This window comes from Galleria mellonella, unplaced genomic scaffold (genome assembly GCF_026898425.1).
Source record: "Galleria mellonella isolate WM207_F2 unplaced genomic scaffold, CSIRO_AGI_GalMel_v1 utg574, whole genome shotgun sequence".
Classification (NCBI taxonomy): Eukaryota; Metazoa; Arthropoda; class Insecta; order Lepidoptera; family Pyralidae; genus Galleria; species Galleria mellonella.
The window spans coordinates 1,488,865-1,513,521 of NW_026442122.1; the positions used below are offsets into that span (position 1 = coordinate 1,488,865).

The window sequence follows — 24,657 nt, forward strand, 5'->3', positions numbered from 1 at the left end:
TTTCATTTTTTTTTTACTATGATACACAATTATTTATTTATTTATTCATTAAAATAATTATAACATTATGACAGTAAAATACCAAATCAATGTAATATAACCCTAGTGCTTACATACAAAATTATATTAATGGTATTTAACCCAACTCTAGTTATTTCTGAGCCGCTTTTAATGTCTTTGGCAGGCTACTTCTAAAAACATCAATTATGCTTACTGTATTATTTAATATCTCTACAGTGCGAGGTAACAGAGCGTACTGAAGTAGGTTAGTGCTTACTAATAGGATATGAAACGTAAACGGATGAAAATGTCACAGTTTCTAAACCAGTTTTCATTACTATTTACCTATTATAACATCGAAACTTTCGAATTTTACCGAATTTCATAATATTCCTGATAAGGATTTTAGTAAATTGCCTATAGTATATATATTAAAAATGTTCCAGTAAAAATATTTACAAGCTTTCGACTAAGGAGTACAGTACTGGCGTGAATTTACAGGGTACAGAGGAATAACATCTTAGTCCTCAGGAATGGCAAGGCATGGGGAGTATCATGGGCGAAACAGTATACTCTGTTATGTCCATGGTACTGCTCATGTCTATAGGCGACGGTTACCACTTTCCATCAGGTGGGCCGTCAGCATGTTTGCCATTCTAAGTTGTATAAAAAAAAACTCCTATGGCCAGACCACTACTGAAGACGACCTCACAAACACAATCAGAGCACCAAGTCTGTAAATAATCACATACATTGAAGAAGTTGGAGGTGCGTGCCTTGTTAACGTAGACAATCAGTAACTTGTATTTAAAACCTTTATCTATTCAAATAACAACCGTCGACTGCTAAACTTAATGATCATTTTCGTTCAGCAAACAGTCGACTAACAAGTTTATTACAATAATATAATGCTATATGCCACGTTTTAGTGTGTCAAAGCCATGTAAGGCGAATGTTACCAAGTGGTGCCTGTTATCAAGTTATCGCTTTGGCCTAATTAACAAAACAGTTAAGAGTAATACGAAATTATTAAAGTTAGTGCTGTTCACGTTTAGAACTTTACTAGTTTCCATCAGGTGGGCCGTAAGCTTGTTTGACGTTCTAAGTTGCAACAAAAGGTAGAATAACAACGTATTTGCATTGTATTTTGCACTACGTAAACGGAGGCTTGGGATCGAGTCTAAATTGTTAAGTTATGAAATATTCTAATTCGATTTTCGGGTAAATATATTTGACTTGAGCGACACACTTCCTAGACAGAATTACGTATCATGTTATCACCCTTTAACTGTTCACCGGAGAACACAAGCCTCCCCTAGAGGGGTTTTCCAGTAGTTGCCACACTTGGCAATTTCAGTTAGGCTTTGGAGCTGTTTTAAGAGGGGACGCTGCTGCCCATTCCTTGTCTTCCTTTAGTCGCCTCTTACGACACCCACGGGAAAAGAAGGGATGACCTATTCTATTCCGGGACCACATGCCAACCATCCTATCAAACATCAGAACCAGTGCTCGTTTATCATTCTATCGTAACTCCCAAACAAATAGAACTATTTCAATACTTTTTTAAAGTCTAAATGTTTGCTGAAAATAAATCCACTGTGACTGTTTTTTTTTTTTATTTATTTATTAATTGTAAAGGTGAAAGTCACAGACATCACTGGTAGATGTAACGACTCGGTCAATTTCTTAATTTCAACAATAGCGTACGGCAAGGTTACTCATGCGCACGCGCCGCCTCTCGCTCTATGTTTTAAACATTACTGGCATGGTGATTAGTGCTAGTACTGCTAGTTAATCACTGCGCTCATGTTAAGGACACTATTGTCTGTTACAAAGTTATTAAGTACAATGTATACCTGCGACTTTGTCCGCGTAATAATCGAAATTAATTTGTAGCGTGTGATTCCTGTGTGGTCCCGCCATAGAATAGGGCACCCCTATCTTTTCCGTGGGTGTCGTAAGAGGCGACTAAAGGAGAGCGAGGGATGGACAGCAGCACCCCTCTTAAAATATCTTCAAAGCATAATTGCGGTTGCCAAATCGTCTGCCAAGCGTGGCAACTACTGGCAAAACCTTTCTAGGGAGAGGCTTATGTTTAGCAGTGGTCAGTTAAAAGTCGATATGATGATGATGAGATGACTTGATATTAACGCCATCTAGAGGACTTTTTTGTAAACACTATCTAAATTTACAAAAACATTTTTGACCGTCTATAGAGGTCAATATATACTAAGGACAATGAGTGGACAAAACTTTCAAGCCTTCCAAAGCCAAAATTTACAACTGTGTATAAGATTTTATCAAGCTTTCTCATGACCTGTATTTTTTGTATGACACTTTTCAAAGACTAAAAACAAAAAATATCTGTTAAAAAAAAATCGATGAATATATAACTTTATATACACATACTGTATATAAGCGCTTGAGGGATTAAAATGACAGCTGAATGATGTTAGCATTAGACATGACATGACGTACCGTGTTCAAATCTTCGATTCTGGTCATGACACCCATGGCCATTTCGCGGCGGTCGGCCGGCGCCTCCGGGCACGGGTAGAGGGTGGCGCGGAAGCCCTCGCATATTTTCTTCACGCGGGTCTTCAGCTGATCACCTTGGAAGAATATGATGAACACCGACTTGAACACCTGATCCGACTGGGGAACAGAAAAAAGTTTGCATATAATTTATTGGCAATCAACATACAATGTTACAATCTGTATTTGAATTAATTGTAACACAGATTACAAATTTCCTAAAAGTTAAAAAAAAAATTATTTACAAATAAAAATTTAGTAAGTATACTACACATATGACTGGGCATTTAAGGGTGGGTAACATATACAAAAATCGTTTGCTTGGGCACCTCTGTCCCATTCGTGATTCTACTGTGAAGCAGTTATTTTTACATAGCTGTATATCGGTTCGAAAGGTCTTTGGGAATAGCAACGCATGGGGAGTATCACGAGCGAAACAGTATACTCTGTTATGTCCATGGTACTGTTCATGTCTATAGACGACGGTTACCACTCTCCATCAGGTCGATCGTCAGCTTGTTCGCCATTAAAGTTGCATAAAAAAAATAGCAATATCTATATATTTTAAATACAATAAATAAAATAACGAATATATTAAAAGTCTGTTATCCAAAAATTTTAAATGACAAATTTTTAACATATTCGAAATTAGACACCCGACCGATATGGGCGATATCAAAACGGATCATGACCCTTTTTCCTCTATCAAAATCTAGAGGAATTTACTATACAGTGGTACCTCGACATACGAGTGCCTTAATATACAAGTGTTTTGAGATACGAGCCGCCGAGCGAGCGTTATTTAGCAGGATTGGCCACAGGATCTCTTGGCCACAACAGAATACCAGTGTTTTGCTCTTTTAAGGGCGAAGCAATAAACTGAGTTGTGACCATTTTGTGTTACTATGGCACGCGCATGAAGGAAAGGAAAGAAAGGAAATCGTTGGTTTATATATTTTGCTTTTTTTTTGTGGTGCTTTTTTATTTTCATTCTTTTATCTCTTTTACTGTGTATTATGTGTATGTTTTTTTTTTTGTAATTTGTGTGCTGTAAGTAATGTAAATAAATTATCTATCTATCTATCTATTGAAATACGCGGAATCGCACACTACACCGCTGCACACGACCCTAACATGCGGGGTGGATGTTGGTGTCTAACAGTTTCTCCCACCTCAGACTTACACTTAACAAAAACAACTGAGGTGATTTTATGGGAATACAAATTAATGGCATTTCAATTAATTAAAATGGGAAAAAATTGTTTTGAGATACGAGCAAGGTTATGGAATGAATTAAACTTGTATGTCGAGGTACCACTGTATAGATATCGGATCGGTATCCCTATTACCCATGTCTACTGAATGGAAGTCTTAAGGTACACTCACCGAGGACGGGTCTTCAAGCGGCGTGTCAATCTCCGCCTGTCTGAGGAACACGTTGCCGCGGCACGCGCGCCACAGCATCCGTTCGAATGCGGGGATGCGCTCGCGCAGGATCACTCCCGCCACGAAACTATACGCACAACCATATTAATACGAGCCCGTACATGCTAGCATACACAGTGCAAGCAACAGCCAGTGGTCCAACGATCACACGTCCCGAACGGTCACATGACAATTCGGGACGTGTTGCTCTGTCCAGGCATGTCAGTTGGACGACTGGTCGGGAAGGGTTCTTTAGATCGTGCTACATACTTACACAGGGTTAGTTGTAATGAATACCTAGATAGCCATGTTTATGGAAATGAAACACATTCCACAGCATAATTTAAATCTCAAAACAGGATTTCGATCATTTAAAAAATTTAAATATTTCATGTTTTATGAATAATTAGATTCCGGCTCATACATTAAAACTAACCCCGTATATACAGGCATACCTGTATTCATATGATTTAAACTACTTTCTGAATCCCAAGGATCGCTGACATTTAAACGGCCGGTGCGCATGCGCAGCGGGAACACAAGACGTCACTATTACCGGTCTTTTACGATAAAGCACGCTTCGTTCAAATACGATTCGTGTTGCATTCCTATTGCGCATGCGCAAATGTACGCGATCCTTATCATATAGAAGTATTGCAATGGATGTGATGAAAGAATTCGTATTTAGTGTGGTATAAGTATGCAAAACACGCGATTATAATGATGTTGATTAGTATTCAAGTCGGGCAAAACATCAGCCTTGATAGAACGCTTTCACCACTCATCCTATTTTAGTGAGATGTATTTATTTACACTCAAATGCAAGAATGGTTTATCAATATGAATACATCAAAAGAATCTATTCAATTCAGCTATTCGAAAATCAAAATATTCATTATTAGCTTTTTGCCCGCTACTCCTTACCTATGCATGGATGTTAGAAATAAGAAAACAAAAAAAAAAAAACACTTCTAGATGGAATATCAAACCATAGACTAGATTTTAATTAAGACTATCAGGAGTAATATTGTGAAAACTGCATCCAATTTGGTGTAATGGTTTATAAGTACTTAACGTCGGAACAAATATACAGATAGTCAAAATTTCTAAAAAAAAAATATTGTTTTGGCCTCTTTTGGTCTTATTAAGAATCGTCATAGATTTTTTCTTAAATATCTCCCAAAGATTAAGAATCTTCATGTAATTTTTTCCTTAATATCTCCCATGTACAAACATCGTCTAGTTACAATTTGGGAATTTTAAAATTTCTTATTTATTTTTATCGATTCTTTAAACAGATATCGGATTTTAATGCGTACCTCTCAGTTATCTTCGCCGAGTGCGTTTCCAATTCAAAATTTTTCGATTTACTATATTAATGTGCAATGACTAATTAATAAAATAAAATAAAATTTATTTAAATAACACAAATAATTAAATAATACAGTGCTAGTCTGTAAAGTATAACATTTCCAAAACCCAATGACGGTAGTATTATACTAAAAAAATATATTAATTCTTTATGGATTCCATACAATTTTTATTCACGTTTCAAGTTGTTTTCTTTTGTATATTTCGAATTATTAATCTGTAATAGGAGAAGAAGAATCCTCAATGGAAAGTTATCTATCAGTAATTTTAAGGGTGATGTACAGGAATCCATGGAACACTTGATGTGCAACCGCGATTCGTTGGCAAGTATGCGTATGAGTCTATTGGGCATAGCTTATCAAGAGCCAGGGGACTACAAATACCTTAGACTAAGGGATATCGTTAACACATAGGATCTATGAAATGATGGTATAAGGCAGGGGGAAACACAAAAGATCCCGATGGGTCGACGTACAACGGCTTAGCTGGTCCCATATGCGAATATAAGATAAGGTAATACCCTTCAGTTATACTCTACAGAATGCCGGAGATATAATTAATTTATTTTTCAAATTAGCAATATAATGTTTACAAACTGCAAAAGGACATGTTGATATTAGTATTTCTAAGAACTCCATGACGATAGGTTTCACCTTGAAACATAATTATCGTTTTCCTTTTAAGAAAAAAGTTAATTTGTTCAAATATATAATATTCACGGACGATTCAATATATTTTCTAGTCCATAGTCTTTACTATATCTTCATTTTTTTATACAACTTAGAATGGCAAACAAGCTGACGGCCCACCTTATGGAAAGTAGTAACGGTCGCCTATAGACATGGAGAGTAATAACCGTCGCCTATAGACATGAGCAGTACCATGGACATAATATTATTTCGCCCATGATACCCCCCATGTGTTGCCATTCCTGAGGACTCAGGTGTATTCCTCCGTATCACGCCATATCCCACCCTTCAAACCGAAACAAAGCCATGCAAACACAACTGTTTTACGGTTGAAACACGAATTGGACAGAGGTACCCAAGCAAACAACTTTTGTACAAAGTCTCCTTCTGGTAATAATAACCTCATTTATTCTTATTATTCATTTTTAAAACCGACTGAGAATTAAAAATATATAAATAAAGGTAAAATAGAAAAAAAAAAAATGTTATTATGCTTATAATATTAGGTATGTTAGGAAACGATCACCGACATAAAAACTTTAGTACCTACTCATTATGTGGTTGGTTTCTATTAACAAAAAATATTTAGGGTTCAGTATGAAGGGTACCATATAGTGCCTATAGATATGGGCTCTATTTATGGACTATTACCTTAAATATAATAATATATAATTAAAAAAGATATCCTATTTAAGTAGCATAAAGCTCATTTTTGTTTAATTTGGTACTATTGTAATTTACAGAAACCGCACGAAAATATATGTATCTAATTTAAGGCAATGGTGTCTATGATACTGGTTAGGCCTAGATTAGGCACTAATGTTCTGGGCATAATGTAACAGCTTATAAATACATATATATTTAAATTTGTGCAATAAACCTTTATTATTATTAGATTTGACATAGATGTAATATACAAAAATATATATATAATAATAACTGTTTGGCTGGATGCCATCGACAACCAATTATAGAATATGGGTGTCGCCCACTTTCAGATAACGCCGGTTGGCAACAAAGGTATGATATAATGATACAATACGTTACGATTAGACAAGTTTGCAAACATTGTGTGCATTTAAAATCCACAAAACAACAATGGGAAAAATAATCATTAAAATAAGAAAGACATGGACTCGAGTTCTCTTTAAAAATTGCATGATAGTCTAAACATAAACAAAAGGAGTATTTATTTGGGGGGGATAATGGATTGTCAGGTCGACCTCCTCGCGGTTCCCCCTGGAAACTATCGTGTTCTATTCCAAGTGAATTAATTCATCACGATAGGCTAACTGACCTGCCTTTTCATTGTCACCTATCATCCCTTATTGGTGCCCCACCAGCGTATACCAATAGCGCAGGCGGAGTTACCTTTCCATTATCATCCATTAATAAAAAGAGTAGTGGAACACTATAAATGCTGGCGGGACATCAGTGAGGGGTATCACCCGCGGTGACGCTGAAAGCAAATCCGTTAGCCAATCGTGACGAATTCCACTAGAATTAGTCACGATAGTTTCCAGGGGAGACCACGTGGAGTCCACCTGATGGGATGTATTACTAATTATGGGAAAATTAGACCCTATTACTAGCAATCCTTTTCCCAAATTATCATTACCATTTCATTATCATCCATAAAAAATGTCTAGCAAGATTACATCCTCGGTAACATCTTACTTAGAGAGCATTCAAGTCATATAATAAAGCAATAACTGTACAATTTGAAATCATTATAAATGCAACATATGGATTCATAGACGTTAGAAACATTAACTAACTATTGTGGACGCCGTATGATAATGGGTGCCAAATAAATACAGCGTATTATGGTATGGGCATGACTTGAAAAACTATAGGAGAACTACTGTTATATACGTACGTACTTGTATTGTTTGATCGTTTATATTCATACTCGAGCAGTAGGCGGTTGCTTTAATGATACTTCTGTATTCACATTACGTACTTATAAATTACAATTTTTCCGTCCACTAAGTTATTACGATATTTATTATCGGTTTTTACCCGTGACTTCGGCCGCGTCGCCGGTATGGAATGGTAATCTCACCTTATCGTAAAGCACCTGTTTGCATGACTGTTTCGATTTGAAGGGTGGGATATGGTGTGAATTTACAGGGTACAGAGGATAATACTTGAGTCCTCAGGAATGGGAACGCATGGGGGGTATCATGGGCGAAACAGTATACTCTGTTATGTCCATGGTACTGCTCATGTCTATAGGCGACGATTACCACTTTCCATCAGGTGGGCCGTCAGCTCGTTTGCCATTCTAAGTTGCATAAAAAATCTCACCTGCACTAACTGTAAACGCTGACGGAGCACCAACGAGTGATGATAGGTGAGAATGAAAAGGCGGGTCAGTTAGCCCATCGTGATGAATACACCTGGAATTTAGCACGATGGTTTTCAAGGGACCACGTGCCCCATCAACCTGTTCAGTTATATTTAATGTAAATAAGGATAGTAGTTAGTACATATAAATAATTATTATATGTACATTATTGTAGCTACATTTGTCCCAATAATGTGTAGGCATGCAGCCAGGTCTCCATACAAGTTTTTAAACCGGTTAACGTGTTTATACATATGTTAAGACTTATTTCCTTATTGTCTACATCTATGTAGGTTTTTTTTTTAATTGGTGAAAATGAAATAGTTCGAAATAGTGTCCCCGCTTGCACTATTGGTATACACCAGTGAGGGGTAATATTTTTTTTATACAACTCAGAATGGCAAACAAGCTAACGGCCCACCTAATGGAAAGTGGTAACCGTCGCCTATAGACATGAGCAGTACCATGGACATAACAGAGTATATTGTTTCACCCATGATACACCCCATGCGTTGCCATTCCTGAGGACTTAGATGTTATTCCTTTGTACCCTGTAAATTCACGCCATATCCCACCATTCAAACCGAAACACAGCTATGCAAACACAACTGCTTCACGATAGAAATACGAATGGGACAGATGTACCCAAGCAATCGATAATATTAAAGAACAGCACATACGAATATTGAAGGATTACATTTTCCATTGCATAAAAATTAAAGTCGTGGTGCTAAAACAAACCTATTTTAATTGTGGTAAAACAAATTATGGTTATTTTAATTTAAAAATTAACTTCCTGAATCGATTTTGATAAAATTTCTATAGAATTTGTCTTTAAGTATATCCTTTGAGTTAAAAAAAATAATTTTACAAATCGATTTATAACTGACGCAGTTATGAAGTGACAAACATAAAAATAGCACCTAACTGATACCATACACAGTGTTGCGTTTTCTTTATATTCTCACAATCCGTAACTTGATTTCTACCTCGTCATCATCAAATCAGCCTTTAACTGTCCACTGCTGTACATAAGCCTACCCCTTGGGGGTTTTGCCAGTAATTGCCACGCTTGGCAGGCGGACTAGCAACCGCAGTTAGGCTTTAGAGACGTTTTAAGAGGGACGCTGCTACCCATCCCTCGCCGTTCCTTAGCCTTCTCTTACGACACCTACGGGAAAGGAAGGGGTGGCCTATTCTATCCCGAGACCATAAAGATTTGTACGTATTTAAGCCTAAATATTGACCAGCAAAAAATTGGCGTAATACAATTGATTTATATAATAACGTTGATAAAACATTTCGCAAACACACTGTCTGCGTAATCTGATGTTCTATTTATTTGCGATAACCTATAATCCGCATCAAATGTTGATCGACATGTGGCAATTGTGAGAATAATCATTTCCTGATACGGTAATAATAATACGTCATATTGCTCGAAACTATTGCCACAGTTTAGAAAACTTCCCAGTTTTTTTTTTTTTATTGGATGAGAAAGAAATAATTTAATCGATGAGAATGCAGAGCCCATCATGATATTGAATTAATCTCGAAACTAGGTCGACCAGGTTGGATATATTGCCTAGCAATGGGATTCTTAGTCTTTATTACTAACAATCCCTTCCCCCCCCCCTTCCCAAACAGTTGTGTTGTTCAACAAACATTTTTAAAGAGATCAATGCAAATTTTCATGTAATAATTCGGGGCACGATATAAGTATTGAACTACTAGTCATTCCTTACACTGTACTATTACAAGGCCAGCCCAATTCTCTGCTTTTCATTTTTTTCACTGTATTTCATCTACAAACACATAATTGTGAGCTTTCTCGATCTAATTACACGTAATTTAAACATGTAGTTATTAAAAACACATACTATTGAAATAGTTCAAAATTAGTGCTTGTAAACAGAAAATGTTTACTATATTTGTACCGTCATACTCGTGAACTCTTATCCTTGTGGAGCTCCACAAGAATTCAACTGTTACGTATTGTTTTTCATAAAAGCTTTGTTTACACAATAATTTTTTTTATACAACTTAGAACGGCAAACAAGCTGACGGCCCACCTGATGGAAAGTGGTAACCATCGCTTATAGACATGAGCAGTACCATGGACATAACAGAGTATACTGTTTCGCCCATGATACCCTCCATGCGTTGTCATTCCTGAGGACTCAGGTGTTATTCCTCTGTACCCTGTAAATACACGCCATATCCCACCCTTCGAACCGAAACACAGCCATGCAAACACAACTGCGTTACGGTTGAAACACGAATAGGACAGAGGTACCCCAAGCAAATGACTTGAACGAAATGAAATATACTATGCCGGGGCCACACGAAAATAGACGAATATGTTTGTAGATAAATATTTGTTATGTGATCTATTTGTTACTATGTTTTTGTTTATATATACATAAAACATAGTCCTCGTCTCTCACTACGGATCCCCGTTAATGATAAGATTAAAAATATCATCAAAGCATAATATATTTTATTAATATACTTATATAATAATTTTACAAAAAAAAGAACGATAAAAAAAACATTCCTAATGTATATCAGATTTGATAAGCCTGTCATGGTAATTTCCTAGTCTGTATTTACTATTGCTGATTCAACTTAATACAGTAATATTATATAATAAGTATTTATATGTTATTCATTAGCAGTATATTATATTTGACATTAGTTGTGTACATAGGTTTCGATACTGCGAATAGAGTTGGAGCAAGTGAGAGAATCCTGAATCCACAGTTTATTCGATTTTTAAGCGTCTTCTAAAAGAGGTTGAATCGAAAGTTTTTTTTTTTAATGGGTGCAAATGGTATGGTAACCCCGCCTGCGCTAACGGGATACGCTGGCGAGGCACCAGTTAAGGGTGATAGATAGGAATGAAAACAGGCCAGTTAGCCCATCATGATGAATTCATCAGGAATTCAGGAGGAGGTCGACCTGGTTGAGTATATTGCTAGCAATGAGATTCTCAGTCTCACAGTTTATAAATTCGATTTTTTAAGTCCCTTTCCCCCCGAATCGAAAGAGTTTATCGCCGTGTCGATTTCTTTTTAATTTGTATAGAAACACGAAATATTTACAACTAGCTTTTAACCGCGAATTCGCGTGGCCGAAATGTTTTCACTGACCATAATAATTCCATCATCCTTCTTGATCCCATATAGTACGTGTATACCAAAACTTCATAGCGATTGGATATGCGTTAAGTCGCTGACAGGTAACAAACAAACTCACTTTCACATTTATAATGATGTTATGTAAAGATGTGAGATATCCAAAAAAATTAATCATTGTAAGGTGGGGGGAAAGGGATTGTTAGCAATGGAGATTAAAAATCCCATTGCTAGCAATATACCCAACCAGGTCGACCTCTTCGTGGTTCCCCCTGGAAACTATCATGGTTAATTCCTGATGAATTCATCATGATGGGCCTGTTTTCATTCTCATCGATCACCCCTCACTGGTGCCTCGCCAGCGTATCCCGTTAACGCAGGCAGGGTTACCATTCCATTTTCACACACCAAAAAAAAAATCATTTTAGGGTATCTAGGCAATATTACCTATTGCACCATTGAGTTTTCTTGAATCCCATTTCACAATAAATACATACTCCTAATAGTATTATATATCACCGCCTGTAATATATATAAAGATGCTAGATCGGTATTTCCCAACGTGGGGCCCACGTCCCACAGGGGGGCAATTTGATAGTCAATAAAAAATTGACTAGAAGCGATTTTAACTCTCTTGCTCCGAGCTATTTAAATGCAATGTTAGGAGTAGATATCAGTGCCAAATTTAACAAAAAAAAAAAAAAGTAAATAATAAAAAAATGCTGTAAATATTTATTAAGTATAATTTCGTTTGACGTTCCCAAAGGGCGATTAGAGTCGTCAAATAAACTTTATCGGGAAAAATTATGTATGGGGGCATAAAATTTTTAAAAATGTTCAAGTGGGTCTAGATAATACAATTAGAGTAAAATCACGAGAATATATGATGATTGAACTTATTTGGAATCACCACTTATCACGTTCTAACAATTCTCATTCAAAATGCTAAACAAACGTGTACGCGACTAGTATAATAAAGGTGAGAAAAACCCAGGCCTTATTTGAAAACTATATACATACATTAAACACGTCTTAAAGGGAATGAGAACGAAGTATCGAAAACGTCTATGAAAGCATTTTAGCATGAGTTCTTTCATTTCCTTAGCTTATTCCTTCTTTGTGTAACGTAAGTTACGTAAAAAATGAGTCGATAAATGCTGGCTCAGCAAGCTGTGTCTGTCTTTCAGCTGAAATTATTATGATGCACCTAGTTATCAAAAGAGCTTGAGTAGCCACGCGATTTTTAGAAGTTATCGCCCCTGAATTAGATACAACTTCGTTAATAATCTCACGAGAAAGAAAGAAGGTGCTCGCGGTTTCGTTCTATTTGATGTAGACAATAATGATTACTTATCTATCGAAAAATTCTTTTGCCTTTTGTCTATAATCATCGTCATCATACCAGCTTTTAAGTGTTTTGCTAGTAGTTGCCACGCTTGGCAGGCAAATTGGTAACCGCAGTCAGGCTATAGAAATATTTTAAGAGGTACGCTGCTACCCATTCCTCACCCTTTGACTTCTAAAGAAGAAATTTTACTATTAAAGAAAACATATAATTTAGGAACCGGACATTTTAAGTTTGAAGACACGTGACAAAGTGAACACTTTTGACACAAACATTTAAAAGATTCATTAATTTTAAAACTACTTCTGGTTACAAACAAGTTTATAGTCGTTAAATGATTTAATTAGTATATTTTATTTATATTATACAACATAGGGAATAATGCAAACACAATTAATAAATGTAACGATACAATTGTATAGTATAAGTACAGTAAGGCCGTATTACTGCTATACGCACACGACGATTTTAATTCGGACAAGTGTACTATAATACGAGTATTTGGACAGTATATATCTTATCACTTGCAATGATAAGCTACATAATCGACACCGCGAAAACGGAGACATGAAATTGATTATGTAATCTTATTTTGATGTCATCCATGATTACAGGACTTTTTATGGCTGTAAAAGGTATGGTATCCCCGTTTGCGCTAACGGTATAAACTGGCGAGACACCAGTGACAGATGATGGCTTAGGATGAAGACAGGACAGTTAGCCCATCGTGACGAATTCCACGATGAGCCCACTGACCTCGCCCATCACTCTTCACTGGACACCGCCAGCAAATATCAATAGCGCAAGCGGGGTTATCATTCCATTTTACAACCTAAGACTAGTTTCAAATCCTTATGAATGGAGAATAACAATGGAGTCTAAATTCTCTTAATCATCTACATTTCTTTATATAAATTACTACATATGAAAATATTTATATGTATGTTACAAACTCATTCTACTACGTTCTACAGCAGTAAACCGATGTATCCAAGTATTCTCGGTTTACTAACGACGATTTCCATAGATTTCCTGCTTGCGGCTGTGACGTAGACGCCCGTCGCCTTGGCCACATACCAACACTGGCTGTCTACGTAAACAGTTTATATTTGACTGTCGATCGCCGTTTTTCGGAATGTTACTACAAACTAGACGGCATACTGCAGTTGAGAGCTTTGTCTGTTATCAAGAATTATGGCCTACGTAGACATGGGATATTTTACCTGGCGACAAAAGTTCTTTATTTGTGTACATTTTCCTTAAGTCGCCCCGTCTACTCCGGTCTTTAAGTTCGATAAGAGACAGTCATTGACGTTAATTTTAGTCTGGTAAATTAATTTACTCATTGCAAGTATATAGCTTACACGGAGAGAATCTTTCGCTTACGTCTATCGGTTACAAGCTTTCAATGATCAAGACATTGATGCAGAAAACGGACAGATGGAGACTTTGTACAAAAGTCGATTGCTTGGGTACCTCTGTCCCATTCGTGTTTCCACCGTGAAACAGTTGTGTTTGCATGGCTGTGTTTCGGTTTGAAGGGTGGGATATGGCGTGAATTTACAGGGTACAGAGGAATAACACCTGAGTCCTCAGGAATGGCAACGCATGGGGGGTATCATGGGCGAAACAGTATACTCTGTTATGTCCATGGTACTGCTCATGTCTATAGGCGACAGTTACCACTTTCCATTAGGTGGGCCGTCAGCTTGTTTGCAATTCTATGTTGTATAAAAAAAAAAAAAGATGTGGGGGAAAAAATTAAGCATAATTAAATATTCGGTAATTTAATAAGTTACCTATAATGAATAAACAATTAAAAAAATTCCGGCTTCCAGAAAATTATGCGAAGATATGTCCCTTCTGAACAGCGGACTTTTGGCCGGAATGGTTCGCTGTCGTAGACAGACGACTGCCATTACAGTGTAGTCGGAAGTTCAATTATTTAGAAAATAAATTTTATTTCAATATATAGAGCAATGTTTATTAAATCCAATTTAATTAAGCAATAAGTGCTTGATATAAATTTATACTAATATTATAAAGAGGATAATTTGTGAGTTTGCATGTTCGAGGTAATCTCCGGTACTACTGATCCTTTATTGAAATTTCGTTTACGGTTAGAAAGGTATATTATCCCTGTGTGCTATAGGCTACTTTTTTTTTTAGTAAGTATATATTTTAAATATTATGTTACTGGACAAATGCCATATAATAAGATTACCTAACTTTACTCGCCGCAGTGGAGATATCTAATCTGAAACTCTGTGATTTACAGCAACACACACATACATAATCTTCTTGAGACTAGGAAGTTTTCATTTTGAACAGGTCTCTCAAGTTTGAAAACTTTTTACTTATGTGGTAAGACGCCACTTATGTGGTAAAATTTGTTAAATGAATCCTCTCGATTACAAATAGTTTAGTATCTAAAAATTTACTCATAAAAATATATAAATATTGTAAATAGCGTTCGTAATGTATACATTATATGTAGAAACATGTATCTGGAATTGAAAACTGTGTTAAAACGACGTGTAGAGTTAAAACCGTTGCATATGATCTAAACAAACAAGCACGTACTGTTCTTATATTGATAATTTTGTTTGAAAACATTTTAAACGTCAGTAAACAGAAATCTTACATATACATAATTTAAACTACAATCTAGATTGACAGGATTTAATTAAAAAAAAAATGTAACCCTATTGCAAAGCATCCCAAAAGCTAATAATTTATAATATGGTAGAATGGTAGAAAAAGGCAAAAGTTTACCAACTGATAGAATTCCTCACATGACATAATTGGAAACGCACCCATTGCATAGCTGACGAATACAGGTTCGAGACCAGATTTATGGTCAAACGGAAAGTTATTATCTATTATAAATTTGATATTTAGTTGGTATTTTGTTTCATCCGTGATTAAATAAAACATTTTGTAATTTGTCATCTCATAAGTAACCTATACATGTCCCAGTATAATATATAAAAAGAAAATAGTTCTTATATTTATATTAGTTACTGGTATAAGTATAAATATTAATAATGAGACGGAATAGGTTACTTTTGCTAAGAACCCATATGAATATAGTACAGTCAGACGAAAAATATGTAAACACTTTAATACTAATTCATTTCAAAATCTTCCATTAGCTTATAAACCATTCTGTGACAAAGTATTAAAGCGCTTAATATCGTTACTGACTGTACAATAAATACTCGTGTTATTCATTCAAATATTGTTGCAAAGTGTCCCATAAGCCTTTTATGGCTGCTTGTAAACGGCGGTAGTAGTACTGTCGTAAATTTTATTAAAATCTAGTATATAATGGTTGTTCAATCATTATCCAAAGGTTCGTCCAAGGTTAATGGTGTTACATTGTAATGGTATAGAGCTATTACAAATCACCTGATAGGTGATTTCAGTACCGGTTCGAGATCCGAGGTCCCGGGCTCGATTCTCTTTTCTAAAAGTAAATTCTTCAAACAAATCACAAACTATGAGTATTTAGACAAAGCGTATTTCAATTTGCATGGAATTGGCATAACTTTCCGAAATTAATTTCGATACTTTATGGCAATCATATGTCAAAATATTTGAACTTTGATTATAGGGATATCAGAGAAATGGACCTTTCCATAAAGGGCGTCTGATAGAATTTTGTAGTTTGTTTTGTAGCAAACGTTTAATAGATAATTATAATAATTCCGTTAAAGGAAGAAAACTTTAGAAAACTAATAGTACATTAAGTGAGGATTCATAGGATTGTGTCAGACTCAAATTCAACCATTTTGCTTTGGCGTAATCGCATAAAAAAGCACGCTAAGGATACACGATAAAACAAATGATCAAGCATCTCTTCCGTGATGTGGTGTGCATGATCGCGTCACGATAATTAATTTTATGGTTGTAAAAATTTAATTTACAGGGTAATTAATTTGTAAGATAAGAGTAGGGTTGCTATCTTTTCGGGTTTCCTCGTATGTGTTCTTCTTTGGAGGGCGGTGGAGCAGCGTCAGGGCCAGTTTTTCAGTTTTAATGTTTAAAATATCTTTTTCAAATTTTAAAATCAGTTCTATGTCCTCTTAAAGCAATTTTATTGTATCTGCTAACGAGGTAAAATTTTCCGATAACTATTAAAACACTTCGGATCGTGGTTTATCTATTTTACTAATGACAACCCTAGTATCGAGTATCATAACGCTTGTCAAATGCGAATTAAAATTTGGTTGGACCAGAACACAAAAAGGAGAGACAAGAAAATTCTAATAAAATAAATCAATAGCTAAAATATAGTTTATTGATTACGATTGATAATTGAAATAATGGAAAAGATAAAGGAAACACTAGGTGTCATGTCGTATAGGGAGGTCAAAGCTATGGCCTGGGATGGAGTTGGCTGGAGAAAAATGCATGAATTAATTGCACCGACAAAAGAAAACTTTTAAATGAAAAGAAAAATAGTACGATTGACAGACAAGGGAAATAATGACAGAATCAATTTTATGACTTATGATGCTGGTATAAAAACATGACTTCTAACATAAAAAAAAAAATAGCAGTAACGTTATCATACTAAGCCGTAGCAACAATAATATTATGTACCATTATATAACAGTACAATAGGAAACTGTAGCGCCACGTTAAAAATAAATAAAGAAAGATACGATAAATTTATTATCAGTTAGCGTAATTTTTATCATTGTACAATTAAGATGAACGACGTTACATTTATAACACGGTTTTCAACTTGACCCTGTAACTTAATATCGTATCCAATTGTTCAAATGATTGTCTGTCTGTATAAATGTACCTATTTATTTACTACTACTGTGGACATTGTTTAGTGCAAGGCTACATGTACTTGATTTGCTTTCAAAATGTATAAGGCTTTCATAACAACAATACTGTATCATCAATTCTGAACCATTTTTGGAAATTCTTTATGGAGTTGATTATTTGCTTTCGTTTTGGTCCCATATTCATATTGTCATGTTCGAAATCGATAAATAAGTAAATATCACGTCGCGTATGGTCGCGGTAATTCCCGTCTTTTATAAATTATTAATAGACAATGGTTACTAAAAAAGACCTTTTATAGAAAGAAGAAAATATGACAAACCTTGATCAAATTCGCAATGTAACCGACGCGTTTAAAAACAAATTTATTAGATAAATTCAGTGTCTCCATTCAATAGGACGTACAAGGAAAAAACCAACTTTCGATTCTGTTACTAAAAAAAATGCATTGTCCAGCCTAAACAATGGCATTGCATTCATACTGGGAATAGCCGATAAAACTGACAGACATTCTGATAAACTGTGGAAACAAACTACACACAGATGTGAACAGCATGGAAAATAAAGATATTGATCTCCGACGTTTCATTAGCTAAATAATATTGTGTCAGTATTTACTAAGCAAGGTTATTGAGATACGTGTAGAACTTTCAATTCATCATCGTACCATTGCAATAGATTAATAGCAATAGATTACGAGACCTAGTACAAATAGTGGTACTTCTGAAATTATAACTGTTTCATTGATTATATATTTTTTGAGAACAGTTACAAGAACATCGACCTGTACAGTCGTGACAAACGCATTGGCACCCAATCGATAGAATCATTGCAAAATGATCTATGGAAGGAATTAGCATCATTATTATTTCTTGAAACTAATGATCTCTTTAGGACTACTAATAAATGTCTGTCAATTTTTTTAGCGTTCTGTAGCTAAATAGCTAAAAAAGAGATCTCTTAATATCATTATGTATTATGTTTGTGATAGTGTCGTAACTTATGGAGCTAAATCCGATTTTCATGAAACTTTATAGGAACAGATACCTGTACATATATAATAGTGTGATAGTTCACAGAAGGAAATAAAATAAAATAGTACTAACGAAGGATCTCTCTTTATCAGGAGGTTAGCCAGTCATATAGGTAGATTACTTAAAAGTAAAACATTAACTTCAATCGTGGCAAAACTGAATAAAAAATAAAATATTGACTCTCTGCTTTCCTATTCTTTCAAAACTAATAATCACAACCATGAACAAGTTATTTTGGTTTAAAATCCAAACCAGTGAACCAATTTTGATAAAATTTCTTTTATTATCTTATTTAGGTCAAAACAGGAAGCCTGGACAGTATTCACCAAGTGGAGCATACTTGGGGTCACGACGCTCAGTTTTGAGGAAACTACTAGAAATACTAGAAGAGCGATTGGAACATTTATGAGCGAGGGTATGGAAACCTCTACGTGTGTTCTGCTCATGTTACGTCATGCCCTCCGGAATATGCCCACGAGAAATATTTAGCAAATGTTGGCTAATGATCAATATCCATATATCTAAACGCATACAAAACGAGATGCGAATGGAGGGAGGATATTAAACCTGTCCTATATACGAGATCATTGCATAGTTTGGAGAATATATTAGATCAACAATACAGTAATAATGATGGCTTCCTTACGTCATCAAAAAGTTACAAATTTAAAAAGTTTTCTCTTTAGTTATGCACATTTAGTCTCCATATCGATATATTCAAACTGACTTAAGAAGATGAAGAGATTTATTTGACTGTATTTGTTAGTCATTTTGCAAGTGTTTTTAATCGCTTAATTACAAGTTATTTAATAAGAATTAAAGAACAATAAACAAATTATAGTGACTGATAGAAATCATATTTTTAAAGTTGAAGCCTTTTTTGACACTGCTATGTAGGTAATGTTACAGCAATTGTATAGATGCCTAATATTGGTTTCATATTGTTCATAATAATTCTACGATCAATTTCGAAGATCGAAGTCTAAAGAAACATAAAAAATATCAAATATCTAAGTAAACTAACAATAATCAGTTAAATTAGAAATAGCATTGTACAGAGAAATCTTCTCTAGCAAAGTCGTTAAATCGTCTGGTAACGAACCATAGATATTTAAGGTTAAGCCTGCATTATACGAAGCAAAGATAAGATACAAACATTTCTTGAAGTGAACCTTTATCAAAAATCACGGGAGATTTATTTTTCATCTTTTTCATTCCAGATGAAATTTGAGATTGAAGTATAAAATTGATAAAATGTGATGTACTGATAGTAACAAATTTGATACGATGTTAGATAGGGCACTACATAAATTTTGCAATTTGTTTAACCAGTTTGTACTGCATCATTATCAGTCAACAATATCACGAAAGTGTGAGACTAACACAACAGTTGCCTTGAATATAGTCTAATTATTGTGATTATTTACGGATTTACGTTATTAATATACATAGATGATCTTGAAAATAACAAAAAGCGTATATAACAATAATTATGTATTATTCAGTGATGTGCCTGCCTCCTTTTGTAAATGACACAATGGCCTCAGCTCTCATGATAGCATATTAATAACCATTTAACAAGAGTCGTCACATCTCACTGAAGTTATTGTGATGCAAAGTGTATGTACATACGATAGCACGCCGTCAGTACAAATAGCTCGAGCGATATCCGCGGATGGTACGCAGACGCGACAAAGTATTAGATACCATTAGAAACAATAATAAAATGTATATACAATAAATTTTGTATATGTAGAACATAAATCCTATTAAATAATAAGGAGATGCTAAAAATAAAGATGGCTATTATGTCATTAGATTTACATTTAATGAATTTAAAAGAGTACGCATAAATGATTCTGGTAGGTTCTAAGATTAGCTTGGAAATCCTGAGATTAGATAACGGGTTGGATATAGAAAAAAGGTTATGGAAAAGGAACTTCGTTAGAACTAACCTGCTGTTTAATTTGGAACATTTATTATTGTATGTTTAACTTTTATTGTTTGAATTATTATAATTGATTAACTTCAGACTTAAAGGTATATAGTTGATGTTATCAATATCCATTCAAGGCCAAATATAAGCGCGTATAGGTAATACACGTAATTCTTTTGTTTAAACAAAATTTAAACAAGTACAGAATTACATGGCTGTAAAAGATAAAAGATGAATGAATAACACGAGTAGGCTGAAATAAAAAGGAAATATACACAAAGTGACATTAATAACTAAGGCACTCGTACCAAGACGCTGTTAGAACTTTATAAAAGGGTGGACGAAATTCCATTTCACAACTTTCGTTTCACTATTAAGAGATATAAAAATAGTTATGGGATATGAAATAAATACAAATACGTAGAATGACACTTAATTAATTAAGCAATTCATTAAGTGACAAGATATTATGGCACTTACTAAAAACCAACAAGCACACAAGTTTGCCCTTTGCAAATATCTTTGATGATATTTCTGATTTGAAATCAAACGCTTTCAATAGAATTAATAGTACATTACTGCAGCGGCCAGCAACTGAGGCATTGATAAACGAACGTGCAAATGTGCGCCAAGGCACAGCCGAGGCACACATACGTAAGTCCATCAATGCCTAGTTGTGGCCAAGGCTTGTATAGTACTTTTCTCAAACAATGCGCGGAAATCAAAAACACAATTTTACTTTTTATCTGGCCGCAAAACACGACAGATATGGATTTTCATACAACTTTTGCCGGCCGCTGTCCGCATGTATCTGGCCGGTACGGCAATTTTGATTTATCTCGAAGAAGATTGTCCAAATAATGCTCACATTTCCAAGCATGTTTGAGAAAAAGTAATTAGTTTCCATCTCAGAGTGCAAAATAATTTTATGATGTCTGAAGTTCGATTGTTTTATTTGATTATGTTAATGCCATGACAGTCGGAGGATAGTGAAAAGAAAGTTTGCGTATATAACGATAGAAAATTTACAGCATTTACAATATTCGCACCTAGAGCCATTATCTATTCTTGAAGTCCAGGTTACCTTGACAACGCACATTTATGATGTTTAATAATATGTTACTGTGACATTGGAGTGAAGTGTTAGTAAGCAAAGTGATTGTGAGTAAATAATTGTCTTATCACATGATCGCTCCATTGTCTCCCCGTGTGTTGACAAAATTGAAAAGGTCATTTTGAATTTTGTCCAAGCGTTACAAGTGCACAATCTCCAACTTCACAGACGAAACATATATATATATATATATCTTATATCCCTCCACATACTACTAAATACAACTACAATAATACAATGTACGCTACTAACCAAGGCAGGAATTCCAAAGATTCTTGCTTATCCCGTAAACTAGAGAATAGATCAAGCATTACAAATTAGCCATTATACAACACAACAGCTAAACAAAACTTTAAATTGTCAGAGAACAATAGTAATGTTAACCCTGCAATATATTTATAGTTATTCGTTCATGGGGAATTTAAATATTCTGAATTTCATCTTTAAATTCAACAATGGGCCATATTTACAAGTTTGCAAGAGTGACTTTTGCATGCATTATTAATTTTAAGATTATTTTCAGTGTCGATTACTATATAGTTGACGTCTTGCTCTTAAATCACGTTACATTTAATTAGTCATTATTTCATTTCATTGCTTTTCGTTAAATTATAATAATTGAAGATTTTACAGTCACGTATCAGCAAGTAATTGGTGTTCACATATAGCTTGTAAAAAGCGTAAAACTTCATGACAACAACGTAAAAAAAAAGTAAACATAATCGTATACGTAGACGAAATTTATCAAATAATAAAACTGTCTCCTTTATGTGAACACCTTGATTGAGAATGATATGCGCGTCTGTGTGTGTACTATTGAAGTCATTAATCGTAAACGTATCAACGTTATGAAAAACAACCTGTGATGCACCCACACAGACGTGACGTGAGCATGAAACGTGATCTAGGGAGCCAGATCGAGTGATCGTATTTAAACTGTAGTTGGTATATTCAACTTGGCCAATTCCAAAACTAAGCTTGTAACATTTAATGCTTCATAATTTGCTTCAACTACGGTTTAATTGGTGATAACATTCAAATCGGGTCAGTGAGGGGGTGTTGCTAGTGTAGTATGTACACAGCCATACATACCCTAGTTGGACGTGTCCGATATGTCTGTTCGGGTCGTCGGATATCAGCGCGCGCGTCATCGACTCAGTGGTATTGGCACCACCCTCGTGCTATCGGACAAACATAGACAGGTACAGACACCGCCCAGGACGGACACAGTAAGCCCGACACGCATGTGACACAAGCATGTTCCCATTGTCTGTTGTAGTAAAAATGTAGCACCAACGGTACACTGTGGAAAAACATTCCGAAACCGCGTGGTCGTTGGGACAGTTGCGGCTTTACCTAGCTATCGCTACTTGACATTCTATAAAGCATCTTGTATTGTTAGTCTGTTGCTACTCCATATAGTTATAGTGTTCAAATTACGGTGTAACCTTAATAAGAAAACGAGAGATAAACTAATCGGCTTGTATGTGTTTCATAGTGATATTCTATACTACTTGTACATGAACATAAAATAATAATGGCATGCATATGACTTGTGTACACAAAGCATGAAGGAATGGAAACAGAAAATAAATCAAGAACAACTTCCACGCTCGCTTACGACGACTCGGATGGACTTCAAAAATAAATCATGTTTCGGGAAAACGTGTTAGTGGAAACTCACTCAGGCAGCACTTTGGTTAGCACGCTCCTCTCGGTCGCTCTAATCTCGAAGCTCGAAATTAGGACTGACGTTTGTGGGGTACGGTCTGCTCTACGCTAAGCTATCATTCCATCACACAAGAAGTCAAAGAGAGTGGTTATGTTGATGATATACTATAAACCGGCCGACTCCAATGCTTGCCTGAGTGGTGATCGGTAGACTCCCGTATCAGCGTCACAGTACAAGCGCTGCAAAAATAACAACGCTCTAGACATAGTTTGATTTCCACGCTAATTCGGTATTGGATCGGACTACCCCACACGCGGCACCCAACACATTATAACGTGGAAGTCAAAGAGCGTCACAGAGCGGTCGTAAACAATCTGTCCATACCCCAACTTGAGCGCTTGCCCTCCCGCCATGAGTCCCTCCTCCCCAAGTAGGGTCACTTGTTCCTCCTCACGCGACGGGTCCGCCATCTTGTACACAGACACGCCAATATGGCGCCAAGGTCAATGACGGGCCAATGTCAATGTCACAGTCACCATGGTCGTGGGAAATTTGATTTATGAACATGAAGACATCAAAACTAATAGTAGGCACTAATTATAATACACTTAAATTAACGTCATTTGCCGTTTCCAGTGTATAATTACGTACAGAAACAACACGATAAATGTGACATTGGCGTTGTGACGTCACTGGTTCACTCAAAAAAACTAAATAATGCAGAAATTGATTATCGCTGTTTGAAGCCCACATTTCGATGACACTAATACTAATTTCAAATAAAAAAAAAAAATAGAATAAAGACCCACGACCTTGATTAAAAAGAAAATTATTTTCGCAGGGTGAGTATTCAATAATTAAATGAATTAGTAGTACTCAATTATACTGTTATTCGAGTGCTTGTTACTTATATATTTTAGTAATAATAATTTATATATAATATTAATGAGACACTGACTGAAAAACAAGAGAATAACAAATAAATAAATGATGATATTAGAAAAAAAAAAAGTAAAATCTGGTAATCGATCGTGGAGCTAATTTTTTCTACAACAGCAATTCTGACCTTGACTTCGTACTTAGCGCAATATACGATTAACATTCACTTACAAGTAAGTGTTATATCACTGGAAACTCATCCTATCATACATTTACATACAATAACTTGTAATTCATGTACATTATCAGGATTAAAGTTTGGCCTTGTTAAATTTGGTCAAAACTGTCCTATATATAACATAACTAC

The 24,657-nt window shown here is 35.2% G+C and overlaps 1 protein-coding gene across 3 annotated transcripts in view; it reads right to left on the reverse strand.

Annotated features, from left to right (window-relative positions):
• The window catches only part of LOC113522827 (V-type proton ATPase 116 kDa subunit a 1), a 49,256-nt gene that overhangs the window by 14,382 nt on the left and 10,217 nt on the right, over window positions 1–24,657 (reverse strand). Inside the window, exons 4-7 of one of the 3 annotated variants that reach the window (XM_052899544.1) lie at window positions 22,832–22,920; window positions 21,992–22,030; window positions 3,922–4,048; window positions 2,479–2,655 (exon numbers count right to left, since the gene is read on the reverse strand). In XM_052899544.1, the coding sequence (XP_052755504.1) occupies window positions 2,479–2,655; window positions 3,922–4,048; window positions 21,992–22,030; window positions 22,832–22,920 (432 nt within the window). Of the gene's footprint in view, window positions 1–2,478; window positions 2,656–3,921; window positions 4,049–21,991; window positions 22,031–22,831; window positions 22,921–23,795; window positions 23,882–24,657 lie in introns of all 3 variants that reach the window. The other 2 variants (XM_052899545.1, XM_052899546.1) reach the window with 2 other exon arrangements.